We start from the raw sequence: 22,500 nt of genomic DNA, 5'->3' as shown, positions 1-22,500 counted from the left end.
GTCCTAGTAGGATTTTCCTGACATTTACTCAGTTGTCTGCTACAGCAAAAGCCGTGGTTCACAGAGAGCTTACAAAGCATTAAAGTGATCTCATTGTTGAAAGGTATCAGTCAGGAGAAGGATACAAAAAATTTCCACAGCACTGGATGTACAATGGAACACAGTGAAGACAGCCATCAAAAAGTGGAGAAAATATTGGACAACAGTGATGTTGCAAAAGGCGAAAACTATTCAGGGAGGCTTCCAAGAGACCTACAGCAACACTGAAGGAGCTGCAGGAATTTCTGGCAAGTACTGGTTGTGTACTACATGTGACAAGAATCTCCCGTATTATCCATATGTCTGGACTATGTGGTAGGGTTGCAAGACAGAAGCCTTTTCTTACACAGAAAAACATTCAGGCCCAGCTAAAATTTCAGAACAATACATGAAGTCTCCCAAAAGCATGTGGGAAAATGTGTTATGGTCTGATGAGGCCAAGGTTGAACTTTTTGGCCACAATTCTAAAAGGTACGTTTGGCGCAAAAACAATGCTTTACATCACCAAAAGAACACCAACCCCAGGGTGAAGCATGGTGGTGGCAATATCATGCTTTTGGGTTGCTTTTCTTCAGCTAGAACTGGGGCTTTAGTCAAGGTGGAGGGAATTATGAACAGTTCCAAATACCAGTCACTTTTGGCCCAAATCCTTCAGGTGTCTGCTAGAAAGCTGAATATAAAGAGGAATTTCACATTTCAGCATGACAATGACCCCAAGCATACATCCAAATCAACAAAAGAATGGCTTCACCAGAAGAAAATTAAAGTTTTGGAATGGCCCATCCAGATCCCAGGCCATAATCCAATAGAAAATCTATGGGGTGACCTGAAGAGGGCTGTGCACAAGAGATGCCCTCACAATCTGACAGATTTGGAGCACTTTTGCAAGGAAGAGTGGGCAAATATTGCCAAGTCAAGATGTGCCATGCTGAAAGACCCCTACCCAAGAACACTGAATGCTGTAATTAAATCAAAAGGTGCTTCGACAAAGTGTTAGTTTAAGGGTGTGCACACTTATTTAACCAGCTTATTGTATGTTTTTTATTTTTTATATTTTTTCCCCTAACAAATGTGTTTGTTTTTCAATTGAATTGTACAGGTTATAGGTCACATTAAAGGTGGGAAAAGTTTTGAAATGATTTATTGTGGTCTCACTTTTTTATATCACAAAAATCTGGCATTTTAAAAATGGTGTGTACACTTTTTGTATCCACTGTATAGTTTTTTGGGGGCTATAGCCACCATCCTAGGTGGGTTTCAGATACTATGGTGTGTTTTGTGAAGTTTTGGGTAAGTGTTTACTTGCCCTGGGAAAAATGCGTAGATAGGCTAGGATATATATGGTTGCAGTAAATTTAGCAGACTCTACTTATAATCAACAATGTTTACTGGGTTTACTATCAGATTACTGTGACCGAAAGTGCAAATATCTGAAAAAATTATTCAGAAAGCACAACATCGACCACAGTAAATGTCGAACAGACCATTTCAGTGAAGTCGAATGTCGAAAAATTCAACTTCACTGAAATGCTCCGAACACCTAACCAAATTTCAGCATGTTTTGCAGGGGGGCTTCGCCCACCTGCACCCCCCATGTGGAGGGGGCTGCGCCCCTCACACACCCCCTACTTATATATTCTAACTCTGAGATCGCACTACAGTGAAGGAAAGGGTAAATTTCCCGATCCCCACTATAGTGTGATCTGCACCGCAATGTCAGAGCTGACAATAGCGACTGTTCGCCCTTGTCAGCTTCGACAATGTGGTGATCAACAAAACATTTCCGGGAAATTAATTTCGAACCTATTTCGATTGTTTAAATGACGATCAAATATGTGATTGTAAACCGTTTACTGTTGTGTTTCTTTATTGAAGGTATTTATTTTTGTCTAACAGAATTGTCAAATTTTGGAATATCAGCTGTTCCTATCCTTGTATGAGGGTTAACTATTTTGTTTTTTAATGCTGAATCTTTTGGATATACCTAAAGTTTCATAAAAGGGGTATGTGTGTGTGTGTGTGTGTGTGTGTGTGTGTGTGTGTGTGTGTGTGTGTGTGTGTGTGTGTGTGTGTGTGTGTGTGTATTAATGTACCCACTCCACCTGGACAGTCAGTATGCCTTTGATTTTTGGGTTAGAGGGCTAGGTAAGGGGATAGGTTTAGTGTTATGTAAAGTCTTTCTGTTGGTATCTTGTATAGTGGTGGTGCTGCTGGGGAAAGTGTTTTTTGTAAGGTAAAGCGTAAGGATGGGGTTATAGACAAGATTAGGGTTAGCACATCTATAAGGTGCTATGGGGTGCCCCCAGTATCACCTTACTCATATGTGCTAACCCAACCCGGCTGCTGCCCATAACCCCAACTCTATACATTATATTATGAAAAATCCTTTTCCAAACATTATCACTATTTAGACTATGTCTGGATGTACTGGTAGGTTGCTGGGCCTCTTTTTAAGTTTATCAATCAAAAAAGGGAGGCCTTTGTTTCCCTTTTCTTGTCAGTGTAGTTTTGATCTTATTTTATGCGTGATAGACTCAACATAGAGAAACTGAAGTAATGTGCATCAATGTTTCTGTGCTTCAATGTTAGAGAATATGAGTACAAAAGAATTGGCTGACAGCATGTTTGGCTGTTAGGTTTGTGTTGGTGTAAAGAAAAGAGTGACTGTACAAATGAGTGATTTTTTTTTTATATGTGAATGTGATTTCGCTGAATTCAAATCTTATATAGTGTAGGAATGTAGGAGTGTCAGGAAAAGTAATACTTGACTAAACAGGTTGTTAAAATGTACAAGATTACATTAAAGTCATTAGTGTATATGTGAGTGTTCATGGTTAAGGATGGAGTAAGGATTAGGTAAGGGGATATAGTGTTCTGCCTGTTTGATCCTGTGTGTGGTCTGGTTTCTTTGGCATTATGTAGTGGTACTATTAAGGAAAGGGGTTTTAGAAACATAGTATGTGAAGTTGATGTTAGGATTAGGGTCAGAGGCAGGGTTAGAGTTGGGGGAGGCGAAGGGGAAGGTTAAGGTTACAGCTAGTGTTAGGGTTGGAGTTAGGGAAGGGGGAGGGTTAGGAGTTAGGCTTAGGGTTAGGTGAGAGGTGGGGTTAGGGGAGTGGAGGTTTAGGGCTAGGGTTTGAATGGGGGTTATGGAAGGGGGAGGGTTAAGGTTAAGGTTGGGGGTAGGCTTAGGGTTGGGGTTAGGGGAGATGGATGGTTAGGGTTGGGGATTAAGGGGGGGAGGGTTATGGTTATGGTTATGGTTGGGGTTAGGGGAGGTGGAGGATAAAGGTTAGGGTTAGGCTTAGGGTTTAGATTCGGGTTGGGGTTAGGGGTAGGGGAGGGGGAAAGTTAGGGTTAGCAGGCATGTGTAAAGGTGAGCAGTTGAAAGCTCTTGCCTTTCTTTTGCCCTTTATAACAAAAGTACAAATCTTGTAAACAAAATTTCTCTTCAAATACTATTTTTTTGTCAGTTCCCTCAAAAACAACTTCTGCCCTTAAGCACCATCTCTTCTGGAACTTTCAGACTCACTACAGCCAGACACTGTCAGCTTTTCTTTGCATATTTTCAACACTAGAAGCAAGCAATAATGCCCAACAGGCTATGTGTTACTGTGTAAATAATGCTTGCCCAGGGGTGTAGGAGGCCCATCGCCACAGGTGCAGGGCTTCTACACTCCTGGAAGGGTGTTATAACACACACCACAGAGGACCTTATTGAGCTTAGCAGATGGGATGTCTGTAAAATTGTGTTTTACTTTCTTACTTATTATTTTGTATTACTATATTTTTAATATATTTTTGTTGTAAAATAGTTCCTCCTCTTAATACTTCAAACTTGCTGTAGTATATGTAAATGGTGTTGGAAGAAGCATTTTACATCCAAAACATAACAACTTAAAAATATCTAAATATTTACTTCATTTTTTTGGTCCCTTATTCCTAAAATGTGGTGTTTTCTGTCAGTCATTGGGGATGGAAGTTACAAAATAATGACACACATTTGAGTTTCAGACTTTATTTCCTTCAGAAAATTAACACTAACATAAATCATGTTATTTAAGCAACTCTTCTAACTTTTTAAGAACAATATTTAAAATCTGCTCATATTTTTCAGTCTTTGTTCCCATTTATTTCAGGCTTTAGCTAGATTTTTTGAGGTAAGAGTTCAAGAGGCATGAAAACATTTTTACTGCTTCTGCCCATGGTCGATCAATCTTACTCGCTCTCTCACAACTTGCATTTTAGAAAATACATGCTAATACAAATCCTATTATTACAGAAATTATTTTATAAGAGCAGTATTTAAAATATGTCTTTATTTTGAGCCCTTGTTCTTCCTTCACTTTAGGCTTCATGACAATGTCTTGAGCTAAGAGGTCAAGAGGTATGCATACCTCTTAACTGCTCCCACTGCCAGTGCTCGATCACTCTCATTCATCACATGCACACACACTTCGGCTTTCATGCACACAAGCATGCATACACTCACACACACAGAAATAAACACGCACACACTTTTTTTCTTTTTCATTTACTTTTTACACTTGCTTAACTGGAAAAGTACTGCTTAGCAAATATAAAATATTGGCTTGATCAAGCTCGCTGTCACTCACATGCACACATACACTCACATACACAGGTATAAACACACACACTTTTGGTTTTAATTTTCTTTTCTTTTTTATTTTACACTCTCACTAAACAGCAAGAGCTCTTCTTAGCAAGTGTAAAATAATGGCGGCCGTTAGGTAACTTTTAGCCTGAGCTCTGTGTCAACATGATATGCTTCCGCAAAGTGGACTCCTATATCATTGGGCATTACCTGCAGATTAACACCCTGCTGGAGAATGTTTGTTCTACACTCAGCGTGGGGATCTACAGGCCACTCATTCTCTAATCAGAATATCCATTTGGTCCTGCCTAACAGAGTTATTCTGATACAACGCATTCTGATTCTGATGTCCTACAACTAGGCTTGATTGACCAGCATCACTAATTCATCTTACTGTACCTCAACAGACTTTAGCACTTGTTCATGTTCCATAATAGCAGCACAGTTTGTGTTCTGGGTATTGACGTTTTATGCTTCTCAATTTTCACTTCAGGCAATCTACAACCAGTGCCATCAGGTCTGCAAATATATTTATTTTGTTATGGTACACATCACTGAACTCCCTTTTTATATTCAGATGTTTTATTTTCAGAATCAACCTCTTTCATGCTTAACACAACAACCCCCCCATACCTGTCACAGGGTTTTAAATGATTAACACCAACACATTTTACTGATGATATACAAAGAAGTGAACCCCCTTTTATCTGTCACATGGTTTTATTTTTAGAATCTGCATCTTATACCAACCTTACTTTCACAAATGCCAGCAGTGTCTTGGTGAAGTGACTTTGCTACACATTCCTTTTTTGTTGCAAGTCTTTAATATAACACCAACAAAGGATTTGCTTTTCTAGACTTGCATTGCTAAAGCAAGTCTCCATATGAGCACATGACAAATATTCCTGTTGGCACACCAGTTTATTAGCATTACCAATTCACAGTAAGGTGGCTGCACACTGATCAACGGTTTGATTAAAGCTCTCCCAGCATGAAAACTGCATTAGTGAAAAACACTGCTAAAGCTTTTAAACTCAATAAATTCAGTCCTTGGGCTGTAATTACACAGCTTGGCTGCCAGCAGAGAAGACATTTAGAGAAAATACCACAACATCAACCAGAAAAGAAGAAGGGAAAACTCTTGCTGGAAAGAATCATGCAGCTGTTCAGCAAAAAACAGTTCATGTTTCAGCACTGGTACAGGACAAATCTTCCAGTAATTTAGAGGAAAAATATACCCAGGCATGTTTAAAATAAGTGAAACAATGAAAAAAAAAAGATATATATATATATATATATATATATATATATATATATATATATATATATATATGTGTGTGTGTGTGTTCACCAAAGCAGCACTTTTGGATAAGTACGCTTGTTGTGCCGGTCGTACTATGGCACGGATAAGTGAAAATTCCCTTTTCCCCACTGTACTGCAACCTTTATATTTACTTGCTTTTATTTCTCAAGAAACACAACTAACACAGATAAGAATGTTCATTAGTTTCTGCTAAAACAACTTCAAAAGAAAAAGAATTCCCTTAAGAAATCAAGAGAACACACGGACTTTCACTTGCTTTAAGCATGGGATGATTAACAAATGCAAGAAAGTTTAGGTTTATATAAGCAGTATATTCTTTTCACCTGCTTTAGTCACAGGGCAAGCCACAAATACAAGAAATGTCTTGTTTATATAAGCAGTACTCCTTTTCACTATGGCAGCACCATAGATCTGAAATGTATCAACAGCAAATTTTTGATTCTTCAGTATAACATACAGCTGTCAGCTTTACACTCACTATGCAACAATCCATTTTTAATTTTTACTGCAAAGGCTACACTTATTTTGGTTTCCAGCTACCAACTTTTTTTTTATTCAAAGGCTCACACTATTGGATTTCACCTTTTCAATGCACAGTTAATTTACATGCCACAAATCTACCTGAGTATAATGTGATTTCTAGTCACAGGACAAACAGTATAATACAGAAATATTACTGGATGGGCTTCTGTTCATCATCACATTTGAACTGCTTTAGAAATGCAATACCACTAAACGTCTAGCATCAATATCACTTTAACATTATAGTGAAGTCATTTCCTACAGCACATACTCCAGAACTGTCTCTCTTATTTTTCTTGGAAAGTTAATGAAGATTATTTCTCAGTATACCATAGTGTACACACTTCAAAGATTTTTTTGACAATTTTAAATCGGTTAATGCTGCACTTGTTATAAAGACATCACTTTTTCACATTTTGCACTGACTAGCAGGACTTACATTTGGGGAAATTTCCATGGCTTTTCCTGAGTCACAGGTAATTTGACACCTCAATGATTTTGGAATATAATAAGCTATTTTTGTAGTTTTAATATTCACAGATTTGCCATATATACAACTGGATTCAATAATTTTATTCACAAGTATTTATGAGCACTCAATTCATACTGCAAGAACATTTTTCTAACACATTTCTTTCAACATGCACACCTTTAGTAACCAATATACTAAAGATTTATTATACACTTTTTTAGAAACCTTTGACAAGTTTATATTACTTTGTCAAAAATACAAAAACAATCATTGTGCCACTTTTTCTCATTTTATATAATTATTTTTAAACCTGATTTAATAACTTTCCATGAATGTAATCCACAAGAATTTAGCTTATGAGCTTTTGCATCTGTTTCTGTCTCTCCCTCTCTCTCTCTCTCTCTCTCTCTGCCTTTTGGTGTGACAAAGAAAGAAGCTAAATAACTATTCAGCACCCTCCATTAAACAGCAGTTAAACTTTACAATCCACATTGAATTTAGTGACCAAGTTCATGCATTATTAACTTCACATTAAAATACTCCATTAAGATAACAGTTAATTAAGGCTTCATTTATCAGTACTTCTTTAGAAGGATGGTCCCCACCTTCATTTGAATATATGCACGAAATTTACTTTTATTGGGCATACAGTAGCTCACAAGAAATGTTTTCTACATTTCATGGTGGTTACTGGTAGGAAAATGTGTCTGCTTTTCAGTTATAGCAACCCTTCCTTTTTTAGGAAAGGCATGTTGCATTCTCTATTTATTTATTTGCATTTGTTTACCAGGATGGTCCACTGAGCCATAGTGAGCCCATTTTCAGTAGAGACCCAGGGAGAAAAGATCCACAATCAAATATACAGTACATGCAATAAGCAATACATACAATACAATAGATCCACATGATACGTACATAACAATGCAATAGCTGCAGTAGACATTTTAAATCTGGGTACATTATTAGATTACTACATCAAGGATAAAGTGGTTTATGCAATTAGAATATAACAAGTTAGGATATAAAATTAAAAACAAAAACAAAAACATAAACTGGTAAATCCACAAAAAAGGCGCTGAGGCTCTCAAACAAAACTCCTTCTTTATTCACAAATGAATGGTAAGCGCTTTCACCGGCTACAATACGCCAGCTTCTTTAGACCAAATTCAAATGGATTTAAAACAGTCCCCACTCATTTTATATACTATAAAAGTATTCAATTAGTAAGCTAATTAATTAATAACCTTACAAGCTATCAATTTAAGACTTTTCTTAAAAAAACAGTACTTAAAAAAAGCCATTATTTAAAACTATATATAGAATATATATAGAATGAACAAATATCCATTAAATGCCTTCTTAAAATGAAAGCTCTAAATAGATGAATTTATAGTAGGTAAAAAAGTTTTCATACTTGAATAACAGTTTAATAGTGATAGACATATTTATGCCTAGGGATAGATGATTTTTAAGGGTAATTTAGGGATATATATATGGCATTTGGATATTATTATTTACTTGTCCATTCTTATTAGTAGGAACTGGTAATTTTATATAATTATATATTTTATATGTGTTTAAATTAATAAATGTATTACATATAAATAATTTTTATACAACATTTGATATTTCATGTTTGGATAAATGGACAATAAGATATATGTTGCACATATTTTGCACTTTACTTAATACCAATAACTCGGCTCATGAAGTTGGTTCATTCAATATTCTATATATATTTTTAAATAATGGCTTTTTTTAAGTACTGTTTTTTTAAGAAAAGTTTTAAATTGATAGCTTGTAAGGTTATTAATTAATTAGCTTACTAATTGTGTACTTTTATAGTATATAAAATGAGTGGGGACTGTTTTAAATCTGTTTGAATTTGGTCTGAAGAAGCTGGCGTACTGTAGCCAGTGAAAGCGCTTACCATTCATTTGTGAATAAAGAAGGAGTTTCGTTTGAGAGCCTCAGCGCCTTTTTTGTGGATTTACCAGGATATAAAATTAGGATAATTAAGATTCTCATGTGAGTATTTCAGGTTCTTACATCATTTGAATAAATGTCACTTGTGAAGTCCTAAATTGAAATATAGGTGAGCAAATGTAGTAGATAGTGCCAGTACTGCAGTTAAGTAAAATGAGATAGAAAGAGTTATAACACGGTAGTAGTTAATGAAGGTGTAGGGTAGCAGCAGGTATTGGGAAGTGCAATTTTGGCACATGTACACTTCCACAGAGGAAAAGAGTGTTGTCTAAGGGATTATTTAAAGAGAATTGCATTTCTGGTAGTCCTGAGTGATGGTAGGAGAGTGTTCCATAGTTTAGCAATAGTAAAGGAGTACAGTATTTGGCCAGCTAAAAGGTTTGTTTTTTCCATGTTCAGGAGCAGTTGATATTCAGATCAGAGGAGTCTATTTGGGTGGTACAGATCAAGTAGAGAAGAAAGGGCAGGGCAGTTTGATGGCTTGAATATAAATTTGTGTGCAGTTGTTAATTGCAAATATATAAGACAATGAAGGAGTTCTACTCAGTATAGAAGTCGTACTGAGGCACAATGGTGAGATGAATATTTTGCATTGGTTACAGATTTAGCAATTTTATTGTAGCATAAGTCAAGTTTGGATTTCAGTGAGGACTGGATATTGATAAAGAGAGGGGCACCACATAGAAGAGATGGTAGCAGAAAGGAAGAGGCTAGGAATAGTTTTGCAGATTTGTTGAGGACGTATTTGTGTTTATAGAGAATGCAAAGTTTTTGATTTTTTTTATACTGCTGTGAATATGCAGGTCAGGTGTTAGGTTTTCATCTATGATGACACCTAGTAGTTTTGTATATCGGACAACCTCAGTGGAATTGTTATTTTAAGAATGAATAATGAATTCATCCTTGTTTACAGAAGTGTTTATTTTTATGAGTAAATAGCACAAGTTTAGTTTTTGGGGGTTTAGGGCAAGAGGATTATTGGTCATCCATGTTTCGGTAGAAGTGATGGCACATCGGGTGAGTTGCTGTAGTTCAGATGTGGAGTTGGCAGCACAGATAATGGTTGAGTCATCCACATATTGGATGACAGTACTTTGATTAAGAGTGGTGTGGAAGTTGTTGATACAAATGTTGTACAAAAGGTGCCTTAGCATGGATCCATGGGGAACATCTGTGGTTGTGTTAAGGAATGGAGAGAAAGAATGTTGCCACTTAGTTGACTGTTGCCTATTTGTGAGATAGTTTGAGAACCAATTTAAGGTAGGTGGAGAGATACCTAAGTTAGAGAGTTTAGTAAGAAGAAGAGGGTGGGAGACCATATCAAAGGCCTTAAAAAGGTTAGGAAAGAGTGAACAGATAATTTTTCCAATATCTCAGACCCAGTTAACTGTGTTCAAGAAGGACATAAGAGTTGTGGTGGTGCTGTAGCCTGGCCTAAAACCATGCTGAGTGGGAGAAAGGATTTGGTTGTGTAGCAGATAATTAAGAAGTTGAGTGTGAATGCATTTTTCCAGTATCTTAGAGATAGGTGAGAGTATAACAATAGGTCTAAAGTTGGAAATAATATGAGATGTTTCCACATTTATGAAGAGGAAGACTATATGCATTTTTCCACATTGTAGGTATGTGGGACTCTGGGAATGCTGAATAGATTTGTTAAGAAAAATGCTGATGGGATAAGCAACAAAGTTAGCTGATACTTGTAGGAGCTCTGGAGGTAGGTTGTCAGGGGTGTTGGTGACAGGTTTGAGTTTAAGAAGTAGTTTTTTATAGTGGCAGTAGGAATAGGTGAGAGAGAAAATCTGGGTAAAGGGGAAGTAAAAGGTATTTGATGGATTTGAAGGAGCTAAGTTGGTTTGTGGAAAATTGGTGGTGAGATTAGCTATGGTATCTATGAAATATGAGTTAAAGAGTGAGGCTACTTCAGTGGGTGTTTAATCTGGATTTGGACAAAGATTATTATTTGAGCCTGAGTTTAGTAAGGAGTTGCTGGAACTCCAAAACTTTTTAGGGTTTGCTTATGGTGATTTTGTAGATTAAGGTAGTGTTCTTTTTTATTTTTAAACACTAGACATTTTACTTGATTATGGAGTTGTTTATATTGTGAGTGTGTGTGTGTGTGTGTGTGTGTGTGTGTGTGTGTGTGTGTGTGTGTGTGTGTGTGTGTGTGTGTGTGTATAGATCCCCATAATGTGTGTGTGTGTGTGTACTATGCCAATACATTTATACAGCTCTATAGATCACACACACACACACACACACACACACACACACACACACACACACACACACACACACAACTATGTAGGCTCCCAATGGCCTCCTTTAATGCATACTCCATATGTAGTTGCAACTAGTTCTGCTTTTCTGAAAGAGAAATGCACTATTGCTTCTTACAGCACCTATTCAGAAATCTGCTTTGTAGCACTGTTGCTTTGAGCTCAGGGACTGTGACATTAAATATGCTGTAAGTGCATAACAAATCAAAATATTTGTAAACAGAAATAAATATGAGGTGTTAAAAGGTACATAACATTAAATACACAACATTGCATTGAATGCAAACATGAACTAGTATTTTTTTGAAAACAGTGGGTATAGCCACTATGAATTATATATGCTGTTGATATTTAAAACCAGCTGAAGCTTGTAATGATCCTCACCTGATACAAGTAGTAGTATATATGAAGCTTACTAAGTTCCACACCTGATGCAAGGAGTAGCATATTTGAAGCTTACAAAATTTCATACCTGACACAAGCAGTAGCATATATGAAGCTTACGATCTTTCACACCTGACAAAAGCAGTAGCATATATGAAGTTTACGATCTTTCACACCTGACACAAGGAGTAGCATATATGAAGCTTACAATACTGATCCTCACCTGATACAAGGAGCTGTATATAATGACTCTTTGCTGTTTGTCCTGCCTGCTGTGCTTTGCAGGCATATGAACCATTGTCATTGATGTTAACTGAAGGAATGGTAAATAAGGTATTTCCAAATGTTTCATTATATGGCGTCCATGTTATGTTTGCTTCTGCTTTATTTTCCAGGCTACTGCAGGTTTTTCCTTCTTGTTTACACCAGGATACTATGGGAGTCCCTTTGTTTATGCAGTAATTTACAGGGCAGCTTAGGGTCAATGATTGTCCCTCAGAAGTATGGAATTTTGTGTGTCTGTAGACAGATATCGCGAGTAAGCAGGGCTCTTCAATTCCTGTACAAAATAAAGAAAGATGAGCATTAGATAACTGCATACAACACTAGTATAAGCAATGTAAAAAGACTCACAATTTTACTGTAATTGCATTCATACATTGTCTTGCAATACTTGCCTCTGGCTTTCTTCCTAGTTACGGCAAGTAGTGCATTTAAGTTCTTATAATATTAACATATGCTTGAATACAATTTAAAGTTTACAGGAAGCTGTTATTAAACTTCATTAGTTACTGTCTAGCCTAACTTCAGAATATCTCCCTAAATACTTCATCGATAATTCATCGAGGACTACTCTGTTAGTTTCCCCTCTAGTGTTTGGCAGTGCCTGTAAAAGCACACTTGAAGTTTCATTAATAGCTTGCTGAACACAGGTAACTAGTTTGCAGTGACAAGCGCTGCCCCCAAAGTTCCAAACCTGATACTCCTGATGTTGCTTTATATTCTTACTGCAACTGTCTAATCAACAAAAACTGTACTGTTGCCATGGATATGAACTTCCCAACTATCTCCAGTACAAGCTTGGTGAACATAGGCATCCTGAGGCAATGCAAAACTTCCCTCATGTTTACTGATAGCCAGCTAATTTTCAAGCAAACTGATAAGGTATGTGAGAGATGTATTTACACAATGTCATTGGAGGCAAACCTTTCACATAAAAGCACTCCTAATGTCAATCAGGTTGTCAGTAGTACACACATTGTACTTATCACACAAAGTACAAAACAGACACATAGACCCACATATGCTGAGGCATTTAAATGTAACCTCCTAAACCTCAAAGACCTCCTAGACAAAGTACTCAAAACAAATGCCCTCAGCAAACCCAAATGCATGCTTTCAAAACAACACCCACATTAACACATACATCCACATCTCATGGAGCCTCTATTTCTAAGCCCATACAGCAAACCACAACACAATCCAACATTCTGATCATTGGAGACTCCATTGAGAGACATACTGATATCCATCTCACCAGGCTGAGTAAGAAGAAAGCCATAGTCAGTTATTTATCAGGAGGCAAGATTTGTCAAATTACACATGGTCCCAGGTCATTGGACCGCAGGTACCAGTATAACATAAGTCCATGTAGGTGTAAATGACCTGAGATGTACCTCCTTAGACTATATGAAGAGAGACATCCTGGAGATTTTGGAATGTTTGTCCAAGGCTAGTATGAGCCTAGCATTGAGCAGCATTCTACCTTTTCCAAGGGTGATGCCACAATGCAAATAGAAAATGACTGACTTTAATAATTGGCTTAGTTTATGGTGTCATTCTAAAGCATGCAATATTCACCAGCATGGAAGGAGGTGGTCAACAGACCACATTGCTTTGCCAAGGATGGTCTGTACCTCTCCCCTCTGTGCTTTCAAATATTAATTCAATTAATATTCAGTGCTAGAAGTCAAAACAAGAAACTGTACTCCCTACAAGCTCTCTTTACCTTAGAGAACCTAACATCTGTTCAGTCACTAAGGCATGGTTTAAAGCCACAGAGACCACCCCAGCAGTGCAAGGCTATAAGGTCTTCTACACATTTAGACTATCTACTATACAGGTAGGGACTAAAGGTGGAGGTGTCTCAATTTACATCAAAAATAAATATACCTCAAGGCTAATCAAACAGAACAATGCACTTGAGCTTCTCCATGTACAAAATAGCATACCACTTCCTTGCAAGCTGTAGGTCTCTCTCTATAACACAGGAAACACATAACACATATTTAAGCTTACTTGAAACACTCACCATCCAATCCAATACCATATTCATTGTCGACTTTAATTACCCCACTATTAACTAGGAATCATATACAACAGCAAATGTGCTGGATCTGATGCTCACTAATATGGCAGAGTGCTGCACTCCCGCTAATGTAATGTCCTCTCTGGTAATGTCAGACCACAAAAAAGTCTCCTTTGAAGTAAAAATAAAACCTGGAACCCCAGCTAACCTTGGAATATTCAGGAACTTCCCACTAATAAATGACAACCTAGCAAAATATCAAGCCTCCCCAATCCCTGAGAACACTGGTGCCTACACAGAACTATTCATGAAACCCTAAACAAGCATGTTAACAGATGTGTAGAGGCAGCTGTACTCATCAAGAATAAGTACAGAACTAACTCAAAAAAAAAAAAAAAAAAAAAAACATCCACCCTGGTGGGATCACAACATCAACAGGCTGCATAACAGAAGGAAGAAAATCATGGCAAAATTAATAGGTGTAGTACCCAGCAGGATAAAAGCACTCTCGTCAAATTAAACATACAATTCAGAGGACAAATACAGTCTACCAAAGCCAAATCTGAGGTAAATTTGGCCTCCTAGGCCAAGGTCAGCCACAAGGCATTATTTAGCTATGTCTGCAACATCAGAGGCAATTCACAGTTGTGTGCAAAGCTCAGTGCTAATGGAGCCACTTATACTGAGCCAGAAGAATATAGCAAACATACTGTCAGACAAATTTAACTGCAACTTTACCCCTCTCTCCCTCAGTCTTCCCACTGAAAATACAATCAAATATAACTCCGCTGCTATTACTTGGGAACAGGTCCTTAATGTTGTCTCTAAGGCCAGGAACACTGAACTGATGGACAAAGATAATATCCCAGGCTGCCTTGTAAATAGCATGAAACATGACCTATCGGATCCTCTGAAATCATTGTTGAACAGTAGCTTCCAAACAGGTCCACGTGCATCGCAAGTGCAGAACAGCAACTGTCATCTCTCTGAACAAAGGTGGGACATGTACAGATCCTGAAACTACAGACCCATAAGTCTCACTAGTCTCATATGCAAAGCCATGGAAAGAATTATCATGGAAATGATCAATAATGACATAGGAAATCTCCAGACACTAGACCCAACCCAGTTTGGTTTCATCATGGGCAGGTCATGTCAACTTAACCTGGCAGACTTCTTTGAAAAGATCACCAAAACAATGTTCGGGGCCCTATCTTTATAATGTCTTTCCTACGGTCTGCTGAGAAGCAATTTATGTCTGGCATACAAGACATCCTTGGATCACCCTGATGGGCATACCTCTCAAGTTTACCTCATTATGAGGAACATTCCTCATTCCGAGTCTTAAAACGTCCATATTCCTCATTGATCCGCATTAAAAGGGTCTGTCACACACAGTGTTAAGAACTTTTATAAATTATATTCACTGTAAATAATGCTGAATATTATTAATTCATCTAAGTAATGTTTTCTAAGTATAAATTAGCACATTTTAACCATCCACATTATTATAGGTAGTGTTCCACATTATGGAGATTGACACTTGAAAGCTATGCTGATGGACCTTTTGCAGATCCACAAAATGAACAGCATCAGAACTACTAGATCCAAGGATTTAAATTTTGCAATTTAAATAGGACATGTTGCAGGGGCAGGCATGTATCTTACAGAATTCCCATCCTCTGGGATAAGCTTGCCATCCATGTAAAGCACCTACTCTAACCCTATTTAAGCATAACCTGGGCAGGTGGATAGGAAATCAGAAATTCACCCCTGATCTGACATCTACATCTCTGGTGGACTGAAGCAGTAGTTAAATCATACTCTAACTAACATATATCCCTTAAAACAACCTCTATGGCAAAGCAGCCCATGGGATAACTTTGGGTTATATGACTAGACTTTTAAAGACTCAAAAATCTTTAGCCTGGTATGAACCTATGAATTTAAAGAACTGCTCATTTTATACTGCTTCCATGAATGCCATGCTTTATTTCTTTTCTTAATGTGTGCCTGCAAATTAATGTTTATCCAGGGAGCATGGTTTCTTTTAATAGTCCTTTTTTAGTAGGGGGCAAAGTCTGTCCTGTATCACTGAGAGTAGATTATAGAAGCAATACAATGTAAGTGTTAGATCTGTATAACTGTAAAAATCAGACAAGTCCATGGCTTGAAATCTGTTAATAATGAAGACTTTTTTAAAACTGTTTGGGAAGGATTAAGTTTAATTTTAGGAGAATTGATGTGTTTTAAAAACCACCAAGTCTAGAATGGACACTGATCACTAAGATCATTTTAAAGGAATGTTGGTTTACATAGATTTTCAGAAATTTAGATTATAATAATGTCTAACAGGAAATTGTACTTTCTACTGGGTTTAAACCTCATTGATACTGTGACCATCTGTTAAGTTGCGAAAGTGAAAGAAAATGTTTTTAATAGAGCTTTTCCAGTCAAGGTTAATGTCACTACAAATAATAAATTTAGTTTCATTTGAATGGTTTGGTATATCTTGCAGTCTATCTTCAAATACTGGCAATGATGCTGGGTTGTTGAACTGAAGTTTAGTTATTTTTACAGATAGTTATACTACCCCAACTTGTCTATTCCCTGATACATTATCCAGCATGCTGAGTATTCATTTAACACAAAATGTGGAATCCAAGAATAGTCCTTAAACCAGAATTCAGTAATGGACACAACGGATGGCTTGTGATGATTTAACCAAGTTTTGAATTGATATGATTTGTTATTAACACTGCCAAGATTTAGGGTTACCAGCTTAGGCTGATATAATTTGTTATTAACACTGCCTAGATTTAGGGTTACCAGCTTAGGTTGATATAATTTGCTATTAACACTGCCTGGATTTAGGGGTACCAGCTTAGGCTGATATCATTTGCTATTAACACTGCCTAGATTTAGGGTTAGCAGCTTAGGTTGATATCATTTGTTATTAACACTCCCTAGATTTAGGGTTACCAGCTTAGGTTATCATTTGTTATTAACACTGCCTAGATTTTAGGCTTACCAGCTTTGGTTGATATAATTTGTTATTCACACTGCCTAGATAGAGGGTTACTAGCTTATGCTGATATCATTTGCTATTAACACTGCCTAGATTTTAGGCTTACCAGCTTTGGTTGATATAATTTGTTATTCACACAGCCTAGATAGAGGGTTACTAGCTTATGTTGATATCATTTGCTATTAACACTGCCTAGATTTAGCGTTACCAGCTTAGGTTATCATTTGTTATTAACACTTCCTAGATTTAGGGTTACCAGCTTAGGTTGATATCATTTGCTATTAACACTGCCTAGGTTTAGGGTTACCAGCTTAGGTTATCATTTGTTATTAACACTACCTAGATTTAGGGTTACCAGCTTAGGTTGATATCATTTGTTAACGCTGCCTAGATTTAGGGTTACCAGCTTAGGTCATCATTTGCTATTAACACAGCCTAGATTTAGGGTTGCCAGCTTAGTTTAGCATTTGTTATTAACACTGCCTAGATTTAGGGTTACCAGCTTAGGTTATCATTTGTTATTAATACTGCCTAGATTTTGGGTTACCAGCTTAGGTTGATATCATTTGTTAACACTGCCTAGATTTAGGGTTACCAGCTTAGGTTATCATTTGCTATTAACACTGCCTAGATTTAGGGTTACCAGCTTAGTTTAGCATTTGTTATTAACACTGCCTAGATTTAGGGTTACCAGCTTAGGTTATCATTTGTTATTCACACTGCCTAGATTTAGGGTCACTAGCTTAGGCTGATATCATTTGCTATTAACACTGCCTAGATTTAGGGGTTACCAGCTTAGGTTGATGTTGTTTGTTATTAACACTGCCTAGATTTAGGGGTTACCAGCTTAGGTTGATGTCATTTGTTATTAACACTGCCTAGATTTAGGGTTACCAGCTTAGGTTGATATCATTTGTTATTAACACTGCCTAGATTTAGGCTTACCAGCTTAGGTTAGCATTTGTTATTAACACTGCCTAGATTTAGGGTTACCAGCTTAGGTTAGCATTTGTTATTAATGCTGCCTAGATTTAGGGTTACCAGCTTAGGTTATCATTTGTTATTAACACTGCCTAGATTTAGGGTTACTAGCTTAGGTTGATATATCATTTGCTATTAACATTGCCTGGATTTAGGGTTACCGGTGTAGATTATCATTTGTTATTAACACTGCCTAGATTTAGAGTTACTAGCTTAGGTTGATATATCATTTGCTATTATCACTGCCTGGATTTAGGGTTACTGGCTTAGGTTATCATTTGTTATTAACACTGCCTAGATTTAGGGTTACTAGCTTAAGTTGATATCATTGTTATTAACACGGCCTGGATTTAGGGTTATCAGCTTATGTTGATATCATTTGTTATTAACCCTGCCTAAATGTAGGGTTACCAACATAGGCTGATTTCATTTGTTAGTAACATTGCCTAGAGATAGGGTTACCAACTTAGGTTGATATCATTTGTTATTAATGTTGCCTAAATGTAACGTTACCAGCTTAGGCTGATTTCATTTGTTAGTAACATTGCCTAGATTTAGGGTTACCGGCTTAGGCTGATATATCATTTGCTATTAACACTGCCTAGATTTAGGGTTACCAGCTTAGGTTGATATAGTTTGCTATTAACACTGCCTAGATTTAGGGTTACTAGCTCATGTTTGTTAAGTAGCTGGTGTCATTTGCAGGATAAAGGATTTCAGTGACTGTCACAGATAGAATTATAGCTGTTATAATTGATAATGCAAAATGTTTGTGATTCTTGTGCATACATTTTATTGGACAAATTCTGTTTAAAATTTTAACATATACCAGTGGCAGTTTTGATTTATATCTAGTAAATGACGCCTGTAGGCTTCCCAGCATTTAATAGTTTGAAACAAGCAAAAGAAGTGAAGTCCTTCACTGAAGGTCCACTGCCCAAAATAATTCAAGTAATAAAACGTGTAAAAAGAGCAGTCAGACCACCAAGCTGAGTCACACTTTTAATAAAAGCAAAAAGTAAAATCACAAAGATATAAGCGCTTTTGGGTCTAAGCCCTTCATCTGATGGTCTAGTGGTCTGACTACTCTTTTTACAGCAGTTAATAGTTTGAGATTGTGCAAGCTGCTGTGTGGAGTTAAGTATGTATGACATTGGTTTTGTTACTGTCTGCAAATGCGTATGAGGTTTAAAAGAATAACTAATATTAGTATGAATATAGTGCATGAAATATAGCTGTGATTTGTGATCTTGTGTTATAACACTGTTATGAAATATAAGGTGCATCATTTGTGCTGCAATGTGATCTAACTCCAAACTGCTCAGCTTCCATCCTTTTTTCTACTACTCTGCAAATTGCAAATTCCACAGCAGTCACCCTCTCCAGTACATTAATACAGTGAAATGGGGGGGGGGGGGGGTTGATACCTCTGTACTGTCCACAGTTGAGAATATTCCCTTTGTTCTTGTACAAGTGTGCCAAAGTTCTTATTAATCACTCCCACAGGATACACCTGTCCTCTCTCTCTCTCTCGCTCTCGACGTACTATGATAAGAGCCCTGAGAAGCCATTTTTTCCCTAAAGCTCAGTAGCTTGACTTTATCTGAACCTGCTACTCTCCCTGACTTCATCTTTTTGGTTGGTTTTTCTTCCTTTTTCATTGTAGGCTGTGCATGCAGCAGTACTGCTCTGCTTCTGTTGGGTTTTCTTCATTCAGAAACTTCTTGGAGTATTCCTTTCCACTTTCATTTTTTACGGCAAATACCAACCACAGTATCACACAGAATGTCATACCCTACGAAAGAAAAAAATGTGATTTGCTTTAATTCATTAACACCTATGTGATGTGGAATATCACACCTCTAGCAGTCTATAGGCATCCTTGCATCCCAGGGCATATTCTGTAAAATCATATTAAAAAGTCTGAGATACATTTAAATATTCTTTATGAAGGCTATCACAGGTGTACAAATACCAGTGCTATTAGTAAGAAGTATTATTTACAGTAATAATATTGCATTCATATTCTTTCCATAAATACTATAATATATTATAATGCAGACAAACCCAAACTTATATTGTACACTAAATTTTCACAAACAAATCATCATGCCATACTATGTAAGTACTAGGCAATCAGTCTAGAGACTGTTACACACCTAGCCAATGACCACTCACATAACAACGGTATGAATCAAACCTTGGACTTTGTGTTTGTGAGGTGCACACCTTAGCCATTATGCCAACCCCGACCATATCTTGAATATGGTACAGCCTAGCCATATAGTTAGAACACTTTTGTAAACCAGATATAAGCTTTCTCATGAAGTATAAAATTCATCTCTGAGTCATATTTATTGGGATATTTACAGAAATGTGAAAACGTACACTTAATTGTATAATTAGCAATACAAGTAACATATCAGGATGAGAAACCGATAGTGTAAATATCAATGACAGTTTTCTTCAGCATCTAAGGTTTCACCTGATGCCATGCAATAGTTGATAAGTCACTTGAAGTATTAAATATATATATATATATATATATATATATGGATATATTGCTAATTTTCATAATTACTAACACTATATCCATCATATTGTGATATAAATGGACATTGACAATGAAATCCCCCTCTCTCCCACCATGACATTTCATACCTTACCCCTTAACAGCATGTAGTTCTCTCAGTTCTGAAAATCTGAACATAAATGTGAAAATATAAATAATAAGTGGCAAACAATGGGTAATTTGTTAACTGCAGGGCATCCTAGATTAACAGTCTTAATGTCATTTTGTTAATTACTCTTTGTCCCTTCTAATACTGTCTATTAAGTCACTTACTTAAAGAAGCAATACCTAAAAAAAGTCTGGACACCATAAGAAGCTACGGGTGTTAACTGGAAGTATACAAAAGGCGTTATAAGCTTGAATGCGTTAAAGAAAAATTCCACATTAGAACTAAAAAAATCTTATTTTTTTTCACTCGATCTCTGTGTTTTGAGTTATTTTTAAAACCTCAAAATCACTCTGATTGCTTCTTATAGAATTTTAATATGTTTTCTGCAAAATGGAGGTCAATGGGGCTTGATATATTAACGTGATGTTATTTTTCCTTAAGCATTTTTCTTTCCAGAATCTATTTCAAGTCTGCTTTATATGAGTCATGCTAGACATAAGGAAGTAATGGTGTATTCCCATTCCATTAACATATAATGGGATTAGTATCAGTCACTGTCATCTTATATAGGGCCTGTAACAGGACTGCTTCTCTTATTTCTTGAATGACCCTCATTTGTGTGTGTCTCAGGTCTTGTTTTACAGTATACTAAGGAATTATACAGCTGCAACCAAAACAGTTGTTAAATTGCAGGTCTTTGTTCAAAGTATCTTTTTGTAGTTGAAGATGAATTGACACCCCCTCCTCTTACATTGTGGTAAATGTGCTAATAGTTTACAAGAATGGATTAGAAAAGAGCTATTGAAAATCTTGTTAGACCTACACCTAATTGTGTGTTAAAACATACTAAAACTCTAGTGACTCAAGTGCATTTTTTTGCATTGCTGTATAAAGGAATAGTGCAAACTATTTTGCTATGGTACTGTCTATGAAGATATACTCCATCTTTGAAGTGAACTCTGGAAAGACTGTGGAAAATGAACTGGACTTTTGTTTTTGTACTTCCCATGCTCTATGACAAAAAAGTACATTTCTTTTTTCCCTTGTAAATAAATTCAATCTAAAATCTGAGAAACCTGTTTTCATGTGTTTGCTTTATAACCATAAGCCCTCCAGAATATCACAGTTATGTATGTTTATATGAATATGTGTATGTATATGGTTTAATAACTGGGATGTCCAGTCTTGTTAAGAAAGATTTTAAATGCAGGTCTGAGTACACCCTTCAACTTCTATGTTTAAGAATTCTGGACAAATCCAAAAGTAATAAGGGAGAAAAATTGAAAATAACCAAGGGTGTTTTTTTTTTTAATATTGCTCTAATTCACTTAAAAAGTTAATAGATTAACAACCTTTATTTCAACACGCATTTTCTGAATAATAAGAAGAAACTCTGATATCTAGGATCACTGACTGACTGCAGTTTTCAAGGGTTTACAAGAAAGTAAAAAAATAAGCTATTGCAATGTGCAAGGCAAAAATGCAAGATAAAATCAGGGACAGTTGAGAGGTATTGGCCTGAGCAGAAGAAAAGTTACGTAATTGCAGTATACACATTACCACAGACAGCAGCTATCAGCGATCAGTATAGACAGCAAAGTTCATAAGTGCAAATAATAAAATATTAACTTGTAATTAATACATTCACATTGCTTTCATAGAAAGTGGTTACTGGAAGAGAGACATATGCAAATACAGCAGACAAGACAATATATAATTATTAAAATTCAGCTACTGATATAATGCAGTATTAAAGAGAGCAGAAATATGAGGTATAATAACAGGAAATTTACAGAAGCTCTGATGGGAAAGAAGATAGACTGAGATCAACAGTAAGAGTTTGGCTGTCACACAATTTTAAAACAAAATACATATTTTTTA

The 22,500-nt window shown here is 36.5% G+C and overlaps 1 protein-coding gene across 1 annotated transcript in view; it reads right to left on the bottom strand.

Annotated features, from left to right (window-relative positions):
- The window catches only part of LOC122802118 (B- and T-lymphocyte attenuator-like), a 157,891-nt gene that overhangs the window by 59,863 nt on the left and 75,528 nt on the right, over positions 1-22,500 (bottom strand). Inside the window, exon 3 of the mRNA XM_044071801.1 lies at positions 11,845-12,180. Within this exon, the coding sequence (XP_043927736.1) occupies positions 11,845-12,180 (336 nt within the window). The remainder of the gene's footprint in view (positions 1-11,844; positions 12,181-22,500) is intronic.

Source organism: Protopterus annectens, chromosome 5.part0 (genome assembly GCF_019279795.1).
Source record: "Protopterus annectens isolate FY-2018-M chromosome 5.part0, PAN1.0, whole genome shotgun sequence".
Classification (NCBI taxonomy): domain Eukaryota; kingdom Metazoa; phylum Chordata; order Ceratodontiformes; family Protopteridae; genus Protopterus; species Protopterus annectens.
Note: the sequence above shows the minus strand (reverse complement) of the source record. Positions and strands in the feature narration are given on the sequence as shown.